Here is a 22993-nt window from a genome sequence, read left to right as displayed (position 1 = left end):
CAATTAGAAAACAGCCAATGGACTGCTGAACTGTATGGGGCTACAGCAACCCTTCTGAGTCATTAATACAGGCTAACAAGCCGGTAAAAGTGTTTCTATTGCTCTTTCCACTCAAGAACATACTGTTATATCTCTTGGCCGTTTTACGATTTTACATGATGTGTTGCGTGACGAGTTTAAAACAACACATTCCAACTGGCCAGACTTTTGTTTTACATTTGTCACTTTTTGGATCTGATTCTGAATGTGTTATCAGTCCTGGATACAGGCTGTGGAGGAAATGTCAGGTACCTATGCAGGTATAGATATGTGTTATAGTATGGAAAAGAATCTCTGCTACAAAATTAATGTAGTGTCATGATCAATCAGTGTGATCGAACAACTGTATTTCGTTTTCACATTTCAAGTTTGACGGAACTGTGGTTATGAAACGTATAAAAACTAACATTGAACAGGAAAAAAAAAAAAAATCCTTTTCCATCCTTTTGAGATATCAGTGGTTATGAAACATTTCAGATACCGGAACACAGTCTCTGAAGGTTAGCCTTTCTTTTAAAAAAAAATTAAAAAATCCAAAAAAACATACATATAATAAGTTATTGGTGAACAGGAGAATGTGTCCATCGTTGCAAACCACAGAAATAAGGGCAACATTCACTGGGATAAACAGAAGAGCGAATTAGAAAACAAAGGTGTAAGACGGATGAGGACATCAGCTGCCTGACAAGGTTCTGGGTTTCGTTTGGCACAACAAAGGAACACAGAACAGAGGAAGAGCCGTTTGCCTTTCCCCCTAAACCCACACACTCATGGAGAAAGGACAGGTCACCCTAAATGAATATGGCCATTCTGGTGTACAGCTGTTCCTAATGTCTTACACGTCCTCTGGGAGAGAACAGGAAGGACATTGCTCAATGGTCCTCGGGTCCACACAGATGTGGGCTCAAACCTGTTGAGAGGGCACGGCCTTTGGCAGGACAGCTGTGTTCAGACAGATCCTCTGCTGCCTTGACACACAGCTACCCCAGCTTTCTTCTCAGGCAGCTGCAGGGAACAACAAACCCACCTCATTCCCCAACTCAACGTGCAAAGGTTTGAGTGAGTGCATTTCACACAACTGCATACGTCCTAGGGCTGCTGAAGAGCTGCTGCACAGGGTTCCTCAGTCCCAATGGAGCTGCAGGTCATGTGTGTCCAGCAGGTCTGTGGACATGCCCAGTGCAGTGAGTCCCCCGGCGGGCCCCGGCATGGTCAGGTCCAGCCACTCCATGTTGTCCAGGGCAGTGTCATGCAGGTCGAAGGAGCAGGGAGGTGTGGGGTCTATGAAGGGCAACTCAGAAGTGTCCATCGGGGAATGGGGGTTGTCCAGGAGCTGACAGTGCAATTCGTCTGCCAAACCCAACGTCCGTGGCTCTGGCTCCCCTGACAGCGTGCCCTCTAGAAAAGCCTCCAGCTGGTTGTCGGAGGCCAGAGTGGCCAGACTGGGCGTGGAGTCCAGGGTTAGAGAGGGCGGTGGGGCCACCTGCACCTGTGGCGGGGGCCGTGACAGCACTGTGTTGATGGGCAGGGTTGTGATGCTGGCTGTCACAGGCAGCGTCTTGGTCAGCGGAGGCAGGTCCTGTCGAATGAAGGGGGAAATTTCTGCACAAGAAGACAAAAGATTATTAGAAAACTATGACCAAACACTTTTGAATATCAAGTCTTGCGTTAAGAAAGGACATCACGCTCCTGAAACACTGCAAGCACACAGACTGAATTCCATCTAATATAATGGTAGAACACCACAGTGCGTGAGTGCCAGGCTGATCCCTTTCTGGTCCTGTCATTTCTCAGAAACGTAAGCATGGAGCAGCAGGTGGTGTAGTGGTTACAGCCATGGTCTTGCAACCCAAGGAACTAGTTTCAAATTCCTAACCCTGCTGTAGTGCCCTTGGTGAAGGCACTTACCCTGAATTACAGTAAGAATTACCCAGCTGTCTAACTGGGTAACCACTGGAAGTAGCTTAGCATACAAATCTAATGATGTATGTCATGTTAGACAACGGTGTCAGTTCAACAGCAATTACTATATCATTCATAAAAATAATAATACTCTAAATGCTGAATTGAAGGAAACCAAACCTACTGGAGTTACAAGACAACTGAAAAACAGCTCTTCCCCAACACATTTTTCACAGCAGCTTAATTTGGACAAATAAAACAAGTTTTACTCAGAAAAAGCATGTGTATTAACAATGGCTATTAATACACTGTTAAACTTCCTATGTAGTTGTGTGGCCAACTGCAGCACGCATGCGTACCTCCACTCTCAATAAGGATGTCAAACAGGTCATCCATCTGCTGGCTGGTTGCTGTGGGAACCTGCACAAAAAACACGCAGCAGCGAAAGACTAAGTGAAGGTCACATTTGACAAATGCCAGAGACTGATTAGTAAAGCACAGCAACGTCAGTGTGTTTTGCGTCGCTATTAGGAGCTCTGGTCGCACAAATACCTTCTGCATTTTCCTGTGGTTGCCCATCAGCAATATGCGTCTACACAGCAGTCTGCATAGTGGTTAAAGAACTGGACTTGAGATCAAGCGACTCAATGCTGACACCTCTCGAGAGAGAACTTGCTGTTGTACCCTTGAACAAGGGTCACTTGCTTGGTGTCAGAAAGGACGTTTGTTGATGGGTTACGTAAATAGTGTATCGACGGGTCCTTTCACCTGGGTCTGCATGCTGCGTGTCTGTTTGACAGCCTCCTCATAGCGGGGTGGGTCTTTGCTCTTGGGGGCATGGCCAGTGAAGCCAGACGATTGGAGGATGAAGGTGGGTGGGGAGGGAGTCTGGGGAAGACACTCTTTTCTCAGTTGAACTACATATTGTATTCTTTTGTACATAAATCCTGCATTTAATGTAGGTACAATTGCACACAAAATGCTGAACAGTACCTTGTTCACGGGCCCATTGGGAAGACTGGTAGAAGACCTGCCCTCCGGAGAACTGTTTAGAAAACACTGGGGAATCTCCTTCATCACCCGGGTCTGGTTAGGATTGTACTGGAGACCGCTAGCTGATGTGGTGCACACTGGAAAGGTCTGCAAAAGAAAATAGCAAATGTTTTATAAAAAAAAAAAAAAAAAAATTACTCTCCATATGGGAGAAACTAGAATACACTTTAGACTAGCACATATTTCAGCTATGGATAAAAGTCTTGCACAGCAATAGAATATTGGGCACACAGTCATGGACTACACTGTTATTCAGAACATCAATACTTCCATTTATTTTTCAGTAAAATACTTCAATCCATAGAAAAAAATATGCCATGTAATTTATACATAAATATTTAGACTGTGTTTTACTGAAAATACTCCTGCAAAGTTCCATTTATTACATTATAACACAACGAACCTCGTTTAGGCCTCAGCAAGCTGTCCCAGCAGATAAACCTAACCGCATGTGACAAAGAGCACACGGCAACGGACTGCTTTGACATTATTCAGCTAAAAACAAGACACGTAAATACCATCTGCGCATAATTAACCGCTTCAATATGAAATTCGAAGGTGATCAGAACCACGCACTGCAAATTAAGTGCACATGATTAGCTGATCATCAGGACGCGCTACATTTGTACATACAAAAAGTAATACATCCCATACAGCAACAGTCCAACTGCCATCCAACTGCCTGCTTAAAGTCCTGGATGAGCCCAGCAAATGAGAAGTATAAACAGAATCAACTTAAACAAACAACACACCTTTTAAGTTGTGGTGGAAATGGGCTCCATGCGCACAGCAGGGAATAGTCACTATGCATGGTGGCATGTGCCTCTCATTCAAACATTACAGAGGCAGCAGAGCTCAGAGAAAGATCAGATGATGTGAAAAGTTAACTGGCCCCCTGGGCCACAGAATGGTTATTTATAACTAGAAGCTCCAGTAACAGGTGCCACACCAGGACTTTGGCCTTGACAGCTTTTGATGTGGTTTGGAGAGAAACACCCCATCCTGCACGGACGGTGACTGACCAGACAAATGTGACACGAAGACGCATCGCCAAGTCACACACCCTTTGCGGGAGCACCACAAGAAGCAGTTTTTTGAGAAACCGGGCTAATTTTGATGAACGTGCCCAGTCCCTGTGACCCTAACGCACATGGCCTCGCGCCCCTGCTGGCGGATCCTCCAGATGTTTCAAGGAAGGAGAAACATCCCTGCGCTTTGATCTCCCAGCAGGACAGCGTCCTCCCCCTACTGCTCACATTCCTCATCCTTCATACTGGCAACCTGGACAATTTTCATCTTCCTTGCACCAGACTAACCGTCCAAAAAAAATACGTTTACTCCTTAAGCAAATACCACTACCATTATTTAGAAAAAAAATGATCTGAGGTATGGTGATAAAGATTCTTGCATCCATGGAGTGCGTTGTGTCCAAAAAAAAAAAAATCCTTCTTTAATAAATATTACTCAAAGAAACAAGTGGAAACGAGTAACAGAATGTATACTCATTCATCCTACTACCAATAACCTCTCGTCCTGTGCAGGGCTGGGTGCTCCAGAACCTATGCTGGAAACATAGGGTGTGAGGCAGGGTACATTCCGAATGGGACGCCAGTGCATCAAGGTGCAATAACACAGTTATTCACTCACACATAACAGAATACAGTACATACAATAAAGGCAACTTAGAGTCATAGATTTGAAACACATGCATTTGGACTATGGGAGTAGACCTGAGCACCTTGAGGAAACCTACACAAACACAGGGAGAACATGCAAACTACACAGACTGAGCTTGAATTGAACTCGTAACCCCAGAGCTGTGAGGTTATACAATCACTACCCATCCAATCAGATGTACAGAAACGGTTAATTTTGTCCCCGGGTAGCTGTTACCATTAACCCAATTAAAAGTGACGTATCAAAACGAAAGGTTGCCATAACCACTATGACCCAGAAAGCCCAAGCGTGTGGCCTTTAAATGAAAAAGAGTCTTCATAATTAACATTCCTGGTGTATGCAGCTTACACAAAAATAGCGACAGTGCTGTTGAACTGGATTCCAACATAAAGAAACAGATCCCACAGCGCAGATAACCAGAAACAGGTCTAGTGCAGAATTCACATAACCAGCCCGTGTAACAACATGGTAGAGGGAAGGCAAGTACTGTCTTCCTATGTCAGTCACGTAGTTTATTCCAGTTCAATGTGGGATACGCTGGCTAAGCACACACACAAAACACAAAAAAACTAACAGCTGCTTGCAATGGAAGGAGACTTAGACACTGACGTTATAAAACACAACTTCCTTCGGTCAGACTGACGAGCATAATGCAATAAGCTAAATAATAAAACAAAGTATATCAAGTACTAAGTAAGCTCAATTGCATTGCTGAATACACTTAATGTTAATTATTGCCTCTGTACACATGAGCCATTTCAGAACATGTCCACAGCTCTATTACCATGAGCTGATATTCTCAGGAAAGTTTTGACTTGTTGAGCTTTCCATACGTTACGACTGATATAAACCTGCATACCTAATATGTCTAGCTTTCTATTGCATTTTGAACACAAGACGTATTAACACCCAACAGCATTCCGTAATGTACAAATCAGGCAGCCGTTACCGCGTGAGGTCAAACTGACAATGAATCAATCGATTATTCAGGCCCGTAGCTGGCAGCTCAGAGAGCACTGCCGCTGTGGACACACAAAGGAAGGCTCTAGTTAATGTGGTTCTTCAACAAACAGTTCATAGTTAGTTGGTTAAGTGGTTCTCCATTGAGATTTGTAATGTAAACCATCAATTGTCTGCTTACTCTGGACTAACTGTCACTCACCTTTGTCAAATGATGGTTCTGGTTGGGCAGGTGCTGTGGGCCTGAATTCTCTGCTTTCTGAGAGATCATCTTGGGAACAGAGGGCTGGATGAGATCTTGGGCTTGAGTGGGTACTGTTGCCTGGACGATCTGCTGAGTCTGTAAGGTCATAAATGGCATTTTATACCTCTGAGTGGCAGCCTTACGTCTACCTCTGCACAAAGTTACTTCAAGTTTCCTAACTTAAATGATCAAATAAAGACCCTTACCACATAATACTACAGTATAATACTGTACTGATCCATAAACATGATGTAATTGTAAACATCACAAATACTCAAGTACCCAAAAAAGATGAGTAAATTACAATGATCTGTTTAATGCACAAAAATTTTAGAAATTACACTATACTATATATTTATTACAATGTTTTACAATCATAATAAAGCATGAGAAAAAACACTAATAAAAATGAAATCCTCAGCTTAGGACTATCATGTCTGGACTAGGAACAACAAGAGAGAGATGCAGGCAGGATACCTGCAGGCTGACAGTGGTGCTGGGCAGTTGGATGGTGGTGCCTGTGGTTGGGAGTGAGACTGGCACTAGGATCTGAGTGGTGCCTGGTTGGGTTGGGATCAGAGTCTGGGGCTGGCCTAAGACTTGGGGCACATTTGGGTGGATGAAGAAGGGGGGCAGAGAGACAGGTGGGATTGGGCCTGGGGCAGGATTGGAGGCAGGTTCCTCCTGTTTGACCACAGGAGGCTGGGTTAAGGGAGACCATGTGGCCAAGCAGTTCTGGGAGATGCTCTTCTCCTCCTTTACAGGGGCAGGAGGGCTCTGCTCTAGGGCAGGACCTGCTTGCTGGCCCCTCTTCTCCACCTCCAACTGCATCTTCAGCTCCTCCACCAGGCGTTGCTCCTGCTCCAGGCGGCGCATGAGCTCTTCGATTTGCCGCTCCTTCTCGTGCAGGCGCCGGTCCTTCTCCTCGGGGACCTCTTTGCGTGGAGACATCACCGGAGCAGATTTTGAGGGTTCGGCCACCGACACCTCCTCTGCGGCAACAGTGCAGAGCTCCAAGGGCATGGGCGATGCTGGGGGTGTTGAATTCATGCTCTCTGGCACTCCCTGCTGGATGGGCGAGAGGCGCTGAACGGTTGAAGAGGCATTCACCTCCATAGCAGAGGGGGACAGGGTGCCCCCGGTGAAGCTTGGTGGTGGTACAGTAGTGGCACTGGTGCTCTCCTGGAAAGGCCTCAACCGTTCGATGAGGTCCGTCTTTGTCCCTGACACTGGGAGCCCCCGAAGCTTCAATTCCATCTTTAACTCAGCCACCTGGGGATGATTTTCATGATTTTATAAGAAACCAAATACCATCCTACCCCTTATATTCCCTTACACTCTTTGCTCATAGTTTTCCTTGATATAATTCATAAAATTACCTTCCCGGTGTTAATGTTTAACTATTTAACAGACTGTTCAGCTAGAAAAGATGTGCACACTAAAGCGCTCACCTTCATGTCTTCTAGGTTGGCTGGCAGTGGGCCAGGCTTGCGGTTGGCCAGAGTGTTGTTGGGCCGTGCAGGGGCAGCGGTCGGAAGCGACACCACAATGGAGTTAGTCAGGCCACCGTTGCTGTTCAGAGCTACGCTGGAAGTGCCGGCCTGCCCCTCGGCCACTGGCCTAAAGAGGAAGGAAGAAAGCATGAACAAAATGAGTGACTTCCTCATCCTACAGCATTGAGCAAACAAACCAAGTGGAACAATGCAGACAGAGCAGTAAATACCACACTCATCAAATTTTAAGCGAAGGGGCCCTGTGTGATCCTACCATCTTCCAACCAACTAAACCTGCACACTCAATGTTGTGATCTACCAGGAACTTATCTCGGTTTGAACTTATCTATAAATTCACACATAGAATTCTGTAATGTTTAACTAAAGTAATTTTGGTATGTTTAAGATACAGAGCATCAAAACTGATCTAGCTAAAATCAGCATTCTGAGTTAGGAGCAAAGTACAAGCAATTGAACACTGTGTTTCATCCACACTTTACATAATACAAAGGAGTGATTGCCTTTTTTAAACAGTGAGACAATCCGTCAGATTGGCCAGCGTCAGAAGAGGATTTTGTCTCTCACATATGCTCTTTACTCAGCGGACGACTATGCATCTCTGGGCCGAACGAGCTGTGGATATGGGCGTCGCCTACTTGAGTGGGGCAGGGAGGATGGCCTGGTAGTTGTAGTGCTGCTGCTGCTGCTGGCTTAGAATCTGCAGCTGCAGGAAAAGCTGCTGCTGCTGGAGGAGCCGTGCGTACGACGAGTCCATGGGCGCCTCGCTAGGCTCCTGCTTCTGGTCCGGAGGGATGTATTGGTGGTACTTCAGCTTTTTGACTCGTGGTCTGGGCTCTTTGCCCTTCTTGCTGCGGCTCTTGTCTCCGGCTGGTTTGGGTTGGCTGTGCTGCATTAAGGTAAAAGCATGAAAACCACACGTTTACATTTATTTATTTAGCAGACGCTTTCCTCCAAAGCGACTTCCGATGAACTCTATGTCGTGTTATGAGCCCACACACCTTATTCACCGCGGTGACTTACACTGCTAGATACACTATTTACACTGGGTCACTCATCCATACATCAGTAGAAGACACTCTCTCTCTCTGTCACTCATACACTATGGGTGAACCTGAACGGCATGTCTTTGGACTGTGGGAGGAAACCAGAGCACCTGGAGGAAACCCACACAGACATGGGGAGAACATGCAAACGCCACAGACTAAGCAGGGATCGAACCCACGGCCTCAGGCACTGTCAGACAGCAGCGTTACTTGCTGTGCCACTATGCCGCCCACACCTTATATCCCACATAGCTTGTAACACAGGATACTTTGCAAACTATGCAGGTAAGTATAACCGTTAAGAATTTCTATTTGTTACCAATGCAAGTACCAGTGCTGGACCAAAATAACTGCTTCAACTGAAACATATAACCTCACAAGTAGCTAGTTCTAAAGTCACTGAATATTAAAACATCAACTAAGAACAGTAACAGTAGCCATCAAATGGTAACTGATTAAATCACTGGGCAGGAACTGAACTACAGATGTCCCTTTGCTAAAGCTCCAGATTATACACAGTCCTGATCTTATTGTTACACTTTCAAACAATGTACCACAAAATTGAAAAAACAGGATGAGGAAATAAGGTAAGAATTGGAACATCTAAAGAGGAAGGTGACATCTGTTCAGTAGAACAAGATACAGGATACACTGTAGAATAATAGCCATTCCAGCCATAGTCACTCAGTGAGGCTCTCAAAGTCAACAGGTCACCAATGAGACCGGTCTTTGTTATACTACCAGAGATCAGGGGGGAAATTAAGAGTTTAAAATGAACTGAAAATTGTTTCTGTCATAATTAATAATTAATGCCCTTGATTAAATAATGAAAATGGGCCCTAATGCTATTTTAAAATTAGTCTGTGGCTATAGTCCATACTTAAGAGCAGGTGGTATAATAGTTAGAGCTATAGCCTTCCGCTCAAAGGGCTCAAATTCAAATCCCACTGCCTGCTTTAGTACCCTGAGTCTAATTACTTACCCTGAATGGATACAGTAAAAATTACCCAGATGTATAAACAGGGGATACTACTGTAAGTAACTTATCATTGTAAGTCGCTTTGGAGAAAAGTGTCAGCTAAATAAATGTTTCTGAGAAAAATTCCCAAAACTCTTTTCTAGACAGGAAGCCCTGACATCACATCGCAAAGTCACAAAGTTTGGGGGGGAATGGTTTTTGCAATTCCTTATTCTCACCTCTTTGGCTCTTCCAAAAAAGCTTTTATACTTTTTTTTTAAACAATATTTAGAGAGGGCATCTATTTAATGCAAGCTTGCCCATGCCCTCATAAAGGCTATACTAACAGTTTACCTTCACCAGTGTGGGCCCTGGCTTTGAAGGAGCCGGTATGGTGATGGACTGGGGGGCAGCTGCCAGACGAGCTGCTGGCTGGTCACTGGTGGAGACAGGTTTTGGGAGCTCCGTTTTAGGCTGGGACACAGCAGGATGGTACTGCATTGAAAAAAAAAGTCAAAAGATAAACTGCACGGTTCAACCTGGACACTTCATTAATCCATCCCACAAGCAGTAACATATGAGAAATCTACCTCAAAACAAAACACCAATTACAACAACGTAACTATGCATATATAAAAAAAACTCAAAATATAGGAAAAATATCTGAATGTAATATTCTAAGCGCGATTAAAAATAAAATTACAGCATTTAACAACAGCAGCACAGCTTTATAAATGGGTATATCCTTGTAAGCTATTTGGGAGAAAAGCATCAGCTAAATAAATGGGGCTCAGGGTAAAGGAACCCTGATGAGCCAATGACCTGCTCAAGCTGACACAGGGAGTGTATCAATAAGAAGTCTGAAGGAAGTGGCCTTCTGCACCTGCATGGTAGAACTCAGCAGTGGGGGAGAAGCTTCAACAGGCCTAGGCTCCCCAGGAGAGGGGGCAGATCCTTGGGACTCCTGGCTGGCAGGCTGTTCTGGAGAGAGGGCATCGCTGCTGTCTTCCTCAAATGGGTACATGTCCAGTGTCTTGGGATAGTTCACCTGGCCGACTGTGGGATCAACCAGAGGCTTCAGTGCCAAGCAATTCTTTTTAAATAAACGTGAGCATTACAGAGGGACTTTGTGGCCGACGGCAAAATAACAGACAACTGTTGTGTGAAACCACCTAGAGGAGAAGGAATACCAGTTGCTGATAAAGCTTCCAATTCCCTTGAATGCTAAATTGAAATCTCACTTGCTGCGAACAGTGTAATCCTTTTCACTGAACTGTTTCATTTGTTATTGGGGCAGCAAGCAGCATTCTGGTTAGAGGTGATGTCAAGTACTGCCGATTACCGTACTTTTCCTGAATTGCTACACGGCTGTATAAATTAGGTAAACCACTACAAGCAGGACAGTGTAAAAATCTAACCTTGTATATAACGAAACAATAGGTATTATGTTGTGATGTGTATAAAATTATGCATCACTGCATTTTCCCGTAAGTTGTATGCATTATTGTTAATGTTTCTGTTTAGCTTCAATTTCAGGCAGCTAATGTGTTTAATGATCAGTGAATACAGCACATTTATTCAGGATATCTTCAACATTTATATAAAGAAGGGTGTTCTTGCATGTGGAACAGAATAATGGTGCTTCTTTAATAACATTATTGCAGGCAACTTTCTGGCATTGTGGTGCGGTCGACTTGGCCGGGTCCCGCTCTCTGAGGTTTGAGTCCTGCTTGGGTGCTTTGTGACAGATTGCCCGTGCCATCCTGGATGTGTCCTCTCCCCTCCAGCCTTGCACTCTGTGTTTTGCGGGTTCAGCTCCGGCTCAGGACAAGTGGTTTCAGCCAGTGCGTGTGTGTTTTTGGTATTGTGTTTCAGAAGTCTACTATCTGTCTTCCCACTGCACCACTGGTGGTCTCGCTCACCGATGATGGCCTCCTTGACACTAGAGTCCACAGGAAGGATGTTCTTCTCCACCAGCTCCATGGGCCCTGGGCGCTGCGCGATCTTCTCGTTGAGGTCATCGGCCAGCCGGGCCCTCTTTAGCTTCAGCTGGGTGGCCTGAAGCGAGGGCTCTGCCAGAGTCTCTGCAACACATGGGTCTCATCGGTGTCCTGGTCACAGCTCGGGTGCAGTCGGTACGCCAGGTCTGTACTTCCCTAAATCACCCTAGGTTTTTACATATCACCTCACTCACTCAGCTCACTAAAACCTTTTAACAATTGTAAAAATCCCATTACTGTATTATACTGTGTTTCTGGAAGAATCACTCCTGCTTTCTGAAAGTTTTGTTTTAAATCGTATTTAATCTATCAATTGTATACTCCACATAAAACCACGGAGACCCTCCTCAGCAGTTTGCTGCATATAATAAATAGTCTGCAGGTTCTTTGCCGTGTTAAAGTGATTTAGAGAGAAGGCAAAGGCAAACACCGTACTAAAACCTCTATCTTATAGGTTCTGGTTTGTCATTAGGGAAGAGAGGAAACGCCACGTCCGAGAGGGCCCTTGGCACCCGGGCCTAAAATAACATGGCACTCAGCTGGAACAGGAGCTGGCACTCGAGCCCTTAATCCTGTGTTTTGCAGGCCACTGCAGCCAAAGCGATTGGCAGGAAACTCGGAGAACTCGACACTCCGCCATCGTGGGAGAGGCCTCACCTTGAAGAATGTGCATGCGCACCAGCTCAGAGCGTTCGGGCCGACTGCGGATCTTGTGCTTCAGGAAGTTCTCCGTCTGAAAGAAGAACAAAGTTTTCACACAGACCAAACATTTTCAGATGAAAAGCTTCACAGCAGTGCAGGATGTGAATTGAAAAGGCATCAGCATTCTTGGAGCAAGTACAAGGCACACATGCATTAAAAGGCTATGTACTAAGTGCTGGTAGGTGGCACCTACAGTACCAGCAAAAGTTTGAGTTCACTTGGGCAATGCTTGCCTGGGACAAACTGAAAAGAACAGTCAGAGCAGAGCAACAAGTGTCCAACATCTCCGGGAATCACTGTAGAAGAGCTAGGAAGCCACGTTGGCTCAATTCCTGGGTAAACTTTTTAACTGAGTGAAAAAACTAGCCTCCAGCAAGTGGACTCTCTCTTTTGACTAAATGTCGGGACCCCGATGGATAAAATAGTACTGCTTCCTGATTTAATCATGACTTCATACATATTAATGAAAACATTAATAAATATAATATTAAAACGTCCTTAATATCCAATGAAGTGCGCAAGCACAAGACGGACTATGCCGACAATCTCTAAGCCGGGGTAGGCTGGTCAGGGCTGGTCAGGCTGCCTAGGCTACTCAAGGTGAAGGACAAGCCGCATTTGCGATGGCTTACCCGGGCCCTCTCCAGGCTGCGGATCTGCTCGTGGAAGGCTGCAGGGCTCTTCAGGGCTGCAGAACGGAAGACCGGGTCAGGGTCACGACTCGACCTTTCATCAGTCATTTAACGACGCAGACTGCACCCCTTAAACGTGTGCAACTGCCTTTCATGAGGAGTATCTCATTTGGTATCAGTCAATGCACAATTATGTTTAGTTTCTGTATAAGAACAAAACATCCTGGTTAGTTTTTGTAATTTTACAATACCGTATTAAAATGTAAAAATAACATGAGCTCAATTCAAACGTAAAACTAAAATTCAAACGTAGTAAGAAGGTTAAACGTAATTACACTTCACCACAGTGATTTCAGAATGATACATCACCCCAACTGATACTGCAACTGGCATCTTCTTGATGACTATACATTTTGGTATTCTCATCTACGCAGAAAGTTATCCAGCGTAAAACTGATGTTTAATTCTCAACAAGTGACTAATAGAGAGACAGAGAGGGACTACTAACTGCATAAAGGCAACGGAAAATTGTCAGGGTACTAGCAGCTAAGGACAAAAAGATGAAAATGGGAAAGCAGACATTTTGAAATGAATGATTCGAACCAAAGCCGAGGCTCAATACCCTCATACCTTGTAGAAACACAAATTCAAAGGGCCAAAATCATCAGCTGCATTTCTATCTTTCCCAAGATGCATGCATACTCAGCATTCATCAAGGAAATTAAAATTCATACATTTTAAGATTGACAATCAATGAGTGTCATATAACGTGAGGGTTCGCAAACTGAAAAAGTGAGGGATAAGTTTCAAGAGAAATGGATTTCTTGGTTTTTATACTTGACAGACTGTTACTCGAGACTAGGTTATTGAGTCTTGCTTCCTATGACTCATTCTGCACCAGGAAACAAAAAGTCTGGACTCATCATATTGTAAATAGGTCATTGTAACCATTGTAACTTTTCATGCAGCCAAGGGAAGGTTTAATTTTTGGTCAGCGAACAATATGACATATAGTACAAAGTACACACAAGAGTTCCTAAACCTGGAAGAACGAAGCACTGTCACCATGGTGATCTGGACACAGGTCACTGAAATGACCACTTTAAGCCGAAGGCAGATCGGACCCTGTGAGGGGGTCTGTGGGCAGCTTTTGCGTATGATTCTGAAACGGCCACTGTCGGGTAGACGGAGGGACAGGAACCGCTCCGACACAACTGAAAAGGATCAATACAGCAGCGTGGGAAATAGCGCGATACTCATGGCACCGCCACACCCCACAAGATCCTTCATGCACAGTGTAATTCCTTTCAGCCAATAGGCTCTGATAACCGACACAGGCAAAGTGAGGGAACACTGAGGTACCGAGGCAGTAAAACGTTTCAAGTTAAAATTATAGCCTCTCTGTAGCTTATTCAGCAAACACGGCGAGAATACACAAGCGGTTGATGCTCTGTAGCGAGGTACACCTTGTCGGTGTGTGAAAGTTGGAAACAGACATGTAAAGTACCGACACATGGTTAGAACACATGAAGGTAACATCTCCAGACTTTGACTTGGGACACAGGCAACAGAAACCCGAAGACAAGTGGAACAACAGGAAGTGGTTGTGACAGAGTAATGCAGGGCAGCTCTGCAAGACTGTCTGTTCCCACAAGGGATGAGAACAATGAGCTTTAAACCTACTTTACTCAGTTCCGCAATCTTATTATAATTTCTGTAGTAATGCCGGGCAACACATGGATTAATTCTTCATTGCGTAAATCCCGGTGAAGCAGCTAACCATATCAGAAGGGTTAAATATATTCCAGTTTCTTGGGAAATTTCTGAAATATGTAGTCAGCATCATGCTTTACAAAGACCTTAATCTCAATACCTCTGTACTCCAAGTCAGTCATGCCTGTTCTATAGTCTGACTGTTAATGTTGCTGAGCTCAAACTCCAGACCCATGCAACACTTAAGCACCCGTTTGCATGGGATCGATGCAAACCTCTGTTTTAAGCATCCACTGAACGTGTAACCAGCCTTCTATACGCTGATCTTAAAACGGACTTCAATTAATTACTCACACACACAAGCTTTGAAAGCGGTTAAAAACTAAGCAAACAAAACAGAAAAGTGTGCAGACCCATTCATTGTTCCGAATTTAATTAATAAGAAAACTGTTTACGGGTTTCATACTTTGTACAACTTCTGGTTTTGGAATGAGATTAGGCGAAAGTTATGAAAGATACGCATTTTTATCTCCCAATAACTCAGAAGCTGCTGTCGTGACAACGTGGACGGAGAGGGTCGGGAGGCATTTGCCATACTTACGAGGCATGATGCCCTGGTCCACCAGCTGTTCACGGGTGCGTCGCTGCTGCAGTCGGAGTTGGAGGACTGTGGAAAAGCAGAAAGCTGGAGGATTAGGCTCAGCGGCACACACTGCTGCAAGGCTGCCCTCCGGCACGTCAGGGGCTGGGTGTCAGAGCAGGATGTGCCGTTATATAATCTTGCCTCCTGAGCGAAACACACAGTCACACACAAGTGCTTTCTCTCCTTCACTCACACGCACACGCAGGGTTTTGTATGCGAGCACTTGCTTTCGTACAGACGCGCTCTCTCACACACATATGGACACTCAGCCTACCACAGAAATCCCGTGCATTTCCTTTCCATCAAGCACCGAAAAAATGACTATACCAGAAAGCAAAAGGATTACTTAGAAAGAACATAGTGGCATATTTTTGGCTTTAAAAATAAAAAAAAAATTGTAAAGTATACATTTCTGAGTACCGACAAGTTCTAAGTTTTACAGTAATCACATAGCAACTGCTCTAAGGGAAAACACATGCGAAGAAGCAAAACTAACGAAAGACTGCAAGTTATTTCAATATTTTCGGTGAACAACACCTGAAATGTAGTCCTAACTACCAAATATCATACCTTAACTTTGTGGCTCAAATGAATGCACCAAACACTGATTTGACACAGTACAAAGAAGCTGTATACCAATAAATGTGTTAACTGAAATTCAGATTATTCTGAATTCTATCCTGAATTATGGGTCATCTTTCTAGAATCCAAAATAATCTGAGTAGGACAACACAAGCTGTTAAGGTGTACGCTTTGAGTAAAATGTTACCAACTTTCTAAAAGACCTCTGAAGTGGTCATGAACCATATTGAACTTCACAAAAACCTTCCGATCAAAATGTGGCACCATTAAATGACCGTAGAAGTAATTGAAAAGTACGTGGAAACATTTTACTTTTTTCAGTATGATCCCCCCCCCTCAGTGATTAAGACACACTGAATATCCTCTAAAGCATAAGCATTTACATACATCCTTATATAAAGCATTACCAGTTTGATTTATATGATAGAAAAAAATACCTTTATACAATTCAAACCATTTTTTGAGATGACTCCAGCACAGATGTGAGTCATTCAGCTCTAAATTGAGCGAATGCGCTCCGGTGATGTCATGTGAAGAGCAGTACAGTATTAAATGAGCACTACTGAGTGAGTTGTACTAGTAGATTTGGTCATAATAAACAATAACATAAGCTTATTTGAAATATTTACAAACACTTTAAGATGCAAGCTATCTCAATCTCCAAAACACAGCACAACACGGTCAGACAACATGCAGCAGGAGTTGACTAATGATGTGCTCCACATCGTGCCTCTTTTGAGCCACTCAAACCTTAAACCCCGAGGAAATATCACTCCATGGGAGAAAAACACTGACTCACCCCTGGCAAAAAATAAACTGGGCAGCTGCAAGAGCTGAAGGGTGAGTTAGGGTTAGAGGTGAGAAGAAGCCACATTGTGCTCATAGGTAAAGGGTAAAGTGGGGCCACGGCATTAAACAAGCCCCCCTTTCCCGATTTGGGTCTGTTTAGACCAGGCATCCTCTATGATCCACTTGTTCAGGAGCATTAAGCTAAAAAGTCTGGGTTGATTTTCTGCTCTTCAACATTTTTGGAGTTGGTACAACAGCTCACATGAGGCAAACCAATTTTTGGAAACAATACCAAATGTGAAACCTTCCACAGAGCACAGTAATAAATACCAACGTTATCCAACAAAGAGAATTTCTGTAAAAGGAGAAACTGTGGCTTCCATGTTTTAAATGTCATGGTATAAAATTACTTCACAAATGACTACAAGAGTTCTGATGTACATGTTTAATAAGAAAACATGACAACTAAGAGAAACAAAACAGTTGCCAGAAGTCATTTGGAATTCTGAGACCCAGTGGTCTTAAACAAACCCAAATGATCAGGAAAAAACAAACTTCCAGACTCTAGACTCACATCAGTTCTTGAGATTGATTTCAATTGCAAACCGCCAAAAGAGAACAGGCGAAACAAGCTTTAGTTCCGGTTCTGTCTATCTGTCGCAAGCCCGTGGTCAAACATTGTGTCATATGTACACAGTAAAAATTACCGTGTGGATGCGGGGCTCCCAAAAGAGTAAGTTGTCTCACCTTGGTAAAAAACACTCCTTTGTCACGCAGCTGCCACGGAGTACAGAAATATATCCAATATATACATTGGAGAAGATGAAGTCTAGGCACATAAGGTAAAGTTGTTATAATGACCATACACAAACAGATTGCAAACAAGACATCCTGAGTGGTATGCGATCATCATCACATAAAAATAGGACTGCTGAAGCAGAGCTAGAACTGCTCCAATCTAACAAAGGGATTTCAGCATGAATTATTAAAGAGGAGAACACACTGGCCATATTGCAGCTTTAGCTCTCAGTGGTGATGCCCCGTTGGGGGGAGGGGGGGTAGCTGCACCTGATCTGAAGGTGCTGCTGCAGATGCTGGAGGTCTCTACATCCGGGCCAGCCGTCGTACCGGGCAGGTGGACGTGACGTGGGCTCTTGCGCCCGTCCCGAGTGAGGAGGTCCAGAGCGAGGTCTCAGGGGAAAGTGTCTTGGTGTGAGACATCTCAGAGCACTCCATTAAAGGTCACCCTAGTTACTCCTGCCCTGCACCGCGCTATCTTTTCCCTCCTGTGCCTTCTCACTGTGTGCGTCTCTGGACTCTCACCGTTGTGATTCCACGCAGCCAATGAAAGGTTAGGGAGAGGGCCCAGCGAAGCTGATGTTAACCCTTGGCACTACCTTAACTGCACTCAAGGTCTAGTATATTGGGCTGAATTTCACATAAAAATCAGAGCAACACACTGTAGCCCTCATATGTAGCCAAAACTAGATGACAAAATAAACCTACCATCTCCTGGAAACAGCAAAACTTTGAGGCTAGCACCATAAAAATTTTACGCTTTCCCTTTATCAAAGCATACCTGGCTTGATCTACAAGAGACAATATGTGCTGCTGTAATATTTGTATCTTGAGAAACAGGAAGTATACCACTACTTTTAAAATGTTAGGACCCATAAGGACACGGCTGCACTTGTTTACACAACATGCATAGTCTCAAAATTCTGAGAAGGCAACGAAAAATTACGACAACTGAGAACATATGCTGGCGAACCACACACTGTTGTGTCATTGTGCAAAAATGAGTAAACACTCTATAGCTATTAGGATAATTAAAGTTTTTCATGTGGTCCTAAATAATAGCAAGCTGCTGCAAACAAAACGCTTGTGTTAATTAAACACTGTGTAATCAGTCCACAACAAACTGGTTAACCTTCCATTACAAGTCTTGTTTGTCTCTAAGCTATATGTTGCTTTGGAGTCCGCAAAGTGAATAAATGTAAATGCTTCGAAAGTGCTAACGTGTTAAAAAATATCATCAAAATAGTATTTTTACCGTTTGCGCCTTACTGGCATTTTGTGACTAAGAGAACCGAGAAGCATTCTCTTAAGGTCAATGAGGAATTTGTGTTACGCAAATCGGACCAAGTGAAGCCGTGCCACGGAACGAGGAGGCGTGCGAGATGGGCTCCGGGGATCGTGACACCTCCGAGAAATGAGAATGCACGCAAAAATGTGATCGAGGAGGAGACGGGCTCACGGTCCAACGGTTAACATAAGGAGGAACTGTCAATAAGGGTAACACACAGCACACAGGCAAGAATGTCGGGTCAGCTGGGTTGACATTTCCAGTCACTGACTAACTGACCTTAACGCTGCCCTCCATCATCGTTGGTCAAAGTAAAATGACCTGCAAACACAGCCAACGCACAGCCTGAGGTAGGAGTGTTGGTGTGAAACTTCCTGTCCACATATCTCACTGAAAATGATTTATCCCCAATTTTTGCCCTACAGATTAATTCTGAAGGCAGATGAGAATCTTATGACTAACACTAGGTTTGCATATTTACCTCCCTTGTGAGCTGTGTGAATTACGAAGCAGTATTCTTCTAGTCCTGCAACGCCCATCACACCGTGCGACTGTGAAATACATGGACTTGTAAGCTGAACGTAATGAATCCGTCAACAATCGCCATTAAATAGAAGGTTGTGAACATTATGGATTTTTATTTTTGGTAATTAGTAGGCTTTAGTAGACTTCATTTGATTTTTCAAGGTTTCCTACAGAACCTAAGCCATGAATAATTTAATGGACATCTGCATTAAGCTTTTATTGCTTGTGACAGTGATAAGGGAGAATTTGGATTTACTAAGAAATCCAGTTATGAAGTCTCATTTGTGTTTGTGTTGAGGATCAAGAGTAACAATAACAATAGGTTACTTTGACTCTTAAGATGCACATAATGCATGCAGCTGCACTAATTAATAGTAGAGTAACAACTGTCAGCTCTAACATGGCCTTATCCAATGTCTAGATTACATTCAACACAGCAAGGTATATTAACTTCTGCCATTACCACTATATTAGCAAACACACTGCTGCTTGGTGGGGCTCATTTGACCGACTCAAAGTCGTTTCTATTGATTTACATATTTGAATTTGTGAATGTGCATTCATCCATTGCACATTTATACTCTAACCATTTAATTATGTAAGAATGTGTGTATTATTTATACTGAACAATATTTCACAATTCCACAAATGTTTTACTTGTATGCTTGAACTGTATTTATACTTGTTTATATTTGTTTTTGGCACATTATCCAACAACTTAAGAAAAAACAAATTGCAGCATCGCTCTGCCTTTCCCATCCTACTCTGACATTTTAATAAGTAGTTTGACCTGTGTTTTATGGTTAAACAGAAATGGAATACAGGCTAGTGATTGAGATAATCACTGGGGAAAAGAGATGTTATTTCAGAAGCAGGGGAGGCTAGATGGAAAAGTTCCTTATTGATATCAGTGATCTACTTTAATTATGCAATCTCAAAATTTTTTGTCACAAGCCTTGTAGGGGAAGCTATTCTTTTTTATATCTGCTTTCTTCTTTAGTTCTTACTTGGATGACACATTTTTTAAAAAATATTTTTCACGGAAAATACGTATTTCCAAACTGACCTCAAAATACAAGAAAACACATTTAGTCCAATTTTCAAATACCGTCATACCCTACCCACACCCATTCTAGTTAGTACACTTGGACTTTACAAGGAATTTCATTTAACAACCCTACCTCAACTTACAAGGACAGACTTTGAATTTCACATGCCTGCTGACAGCTGAGTGGGATGAGACCACAGCCACCATGTAGTCTTCTACATAGTTGTAGTTTGGCATTAAATTGTCAATCTCCATAAACCCTTGTTTATTAATTTCACCTCTTATAATCTTAAAAATTATGGTCCCTCTTTGGACTATCAAAACAATGTAAACTTGTTTGGTCAATGCAAATTCATTTGCATTGTTTTCATTGATTTCGTTGGTCTCTAGCACTCTATTTTTTGCATTAAAGATTCAATTAATACGGCAAGACAACATTTTACAAACGATGAGTTCAAAGCAAAAAATGATCATTTTAACAAAACTTCTTGAATTTAAAAATGAAAATTACAATTACATTAAATATTCTATTCATCATCAGATATTTAGCTATTGACAAACTTTGACAAAAATCACATATTTTCATTATAAGAACCTGCTTCAGATATGGATAGAAAAATGTGTGTTTTGATGTTGAATGCGCTTCTTTGAGAAGAAGGCAGCTTAAGTCTACAAAGTACACACCTTTTTGTATGCAACAAATGTAAAAATGGCCTCAGTTATTGACACATGCATGGGTTAGTGTTATAAAGAGCCTAGATGTGGGGGAAAAAAGGTGAGCTTCCCTTTCCAAGTACAAACATACCATTCATGACAGACAGCAGATTTATTTGGATGACAGCACTTCTGACAGAGGGTGCTTTCAGCTGAATCTTCACAAAAATATCAGCATGTCACTCATCCTGGAATTGTGCAAACTTACTTCACACCTCTGACCCCTGGGACATATCTTTCCTTGCCCTCTCATCCTCTGCACGTCAGCAAACATTTTCAGACAGGGCTCCAGAGTGAAGTATACAGAACACTAGGAGTTTGTGAACTCGACAAGAAAGCCAACAAGGTCAGAAGGAATAATAAAAGCTTTGCTGCCTATATCATTAACCCAGCTTCAAAAAATACATTCCTGAAACACCTGCTTGGAAAAACAAGTGATATTTATTTTGTTAATCGATCACATAATACTGTAAATGTCTGAAAAAGGGAGAATTCAAGAAGAAATGGTTAAAAGAAATTCTGAGAATCATTTAGCCATAATTAAAATTTGATGTCTAAACACTATTCTGGTGTAATTACTTGCTTGGCCAAGATTCTCTGTGTATAACAGGGGTTAAACTTGGCAGTGTCACAAATGGTCAGACAACACTGTGCTCCCAGCAATCTACTAAGGGTAGACTGGGGACTTGAGAGATTTGTGGAAACTTAAGGCTTTTTTAAAAAAAAGAAAAAAAGATTTAGTGCTTTCTACATTTACTTCAATTATTCAACAGGAAGAGAGCCAGGAGACAGACAGGAAGGACATGCGAGGAGAGAGAATGAGAATGGCACGTGCACAGTGCTAACCGTTCTTGCGCTCATTGAGAGGTGGCAGGTTCTGGCTGGGCTGTAAGGACAGCTCTTCCATCTCGTGTGTAACCGTCTCACTCTGTGGGCTGGGAACGAGCACCCCCACATCACTCTCCGCATCCAGCAACCCCTGGGGCTCCATTTCTCCTACGGGAAGGAGTCGGGGTGTATCCGCAGGAACAGGGCCGCTGGTCAACAATGTGCCCAGTGCAATGTCTGTAAAATTAAAAAAAAAATCTGTATATTTCTGTATTTTGTTTGTGTGTATTTCTACTTCTAAATACAATTTATGGGGATGGTAACTTTGTAGTTTGTCAATAGTGACAAGTTGCACATAAGTTCATTACAAACATTAAAATACTTAAACTAAATATACTAGATCATACTAAATCTATGATTTAGACATTTTAAAACCACACACAAGAGTCTGTATTCCTCAAAAGAGTCAAGATTATTTTGTATGCATATTATTTATGAAGTACTGTGTATTATAAAAGAGATATTCTATATACTTACTGACTATACTCAGGTATGGTATGAACCATACAGTTTTTCAGTAAGCTATTAACAGTATATTTGGTACAACAGTAGGTAATGTTAACTAAAATCTACTACACATTTACAACATACACAATATGCATTTCTATAACAACAACATTTATGGTCATTACCAATATTACACACAAATTTCCAAAAAAAAAATATACAAACCCCATCATGCACTTAAAGTGTATGATCATTTTGAGGGTACTTTTGCATTTTAGGAAGTACCAGTAATCATAACAACTCAACCAAAGAACAAACCAGAATCCAGATCCAATACTGGAAAAGATACAACTGGGATTATGTCATTATGGTGGTTTAACATTAGGGGGGAAAAAAAGAAATGTGTATATAAGTAAACAGCACAGTAACCATGGCACCAGAAGCGAACCAACCACACAATTTCTCTATAATTGCTTTCATGACTATATTCATTCACCTTCTCTAACAGTAGCTTATTTTACATTTGATGAACAATGATTTCACTAGACTTCCACTGAGGTTTTATCGTATGGAGCATCTTTCATTAACTTTTGTGTAGTCTATATTAATACAGAGAAAAAAGCAAACATGCTTGGTGAGATAATATGTTTATTTGCAACATAAATCATCCAGCTTTACCAAAAGAGGCAGATTTTCAAAGGTCTGCTGGAATTAATCAAACAACCAAAGGACACAATTAAAGATTCCAGAATGTTTAAAGCCACATCTTATTCAATGCAGGAAAATAAAATAAATTATACTCTGCAAATGTTAAACCTTCAGAGGATTCTAGAG

General features: G+C 42.6%; 1 protein-coding gene across 3 annotated transcripts in view; it reads right to left on the bottom strand.

Moving 5' to 3' along the window:
* Positions 1-392: 392 nt before the first annotated feature.
* The window catches only part of mrtfba (myocardin related transcription factor Ba), a 46476-nt gene continuing 23875 nt past the window's right edge, over positions 393-22993 (bottom strand). For 2 of the 3 annotated variants that reach the window (XM_018740566.2, XM_018740573.2), the window contains exons 3-17: positions 21671-21889; positions 15039-15104; positions 12725-12780; positions 12048-12123; positions 11313-11474; positions 10274-10446; positions 9745-9885; positions 8025-8275; positions 7327-7495; positions 6353-7147; positions 5834-5971; positions 2935-3081; positions 2710-2829; positions 2301-2361; positions 393-1641 (exon numbers count right to left, since the gene is read on the bottom strand). In XM_018740566.2, the coding sequence (XP_018596082.1) occupies positions 1163-1641; positions 2301-2361; positions 2710-2829; positions 2935-3081; positions 5834-5971; positions 6353-7147; positions 7327-7495; positions 8025-8275; positions 9745-9885; positions 10274-10446; positions 11313-11474; positions 12048-12123; positions 12725-12780; positions 15039-15104; positions 21671-21815 (2979 nt within the window). In that variant the 5' untranslated portion in view covers positions 21816-21889 and the 3' untranslated portion in view covers positions 393-1162. Of the gene's footprint in view, positions 1642-2300; positions 2362-2709; positions 2830-2934; positions 3082-5833; positions 5972-6352; positions 7148-7326; positions 7496-8024; positions 8276-9744; positions 9886-10273; positions 10447-11312; positions 11475-12047; positions 12124-12724; positions 12781-15038; positions 15105-17198; positions 17281-17519; positions 20197-21670; positions 21890-22993 lie in introns of those variants that run through there. The other variant, XM_018740582.2, reaches the window with a different exon arrangement.

The sequence above is a fragment of the Scleropages formosus genome, chromosome 20, assembly GCF_900964775.1.
Source record: "Scleropages formosus chromosome 20, fSclFor1.1, whole genome shotgun sequence".
NCBI classification, from domain to species: Eukaryota; Metazoa; Chordata; class Actinopteri; order Osteoglossiformes; family Osteoglossidae; genus Scleropages; species Scleropages formosus.
This window is presented reverse-complemented; position numbering and strand designations above follow the sequence as displayed.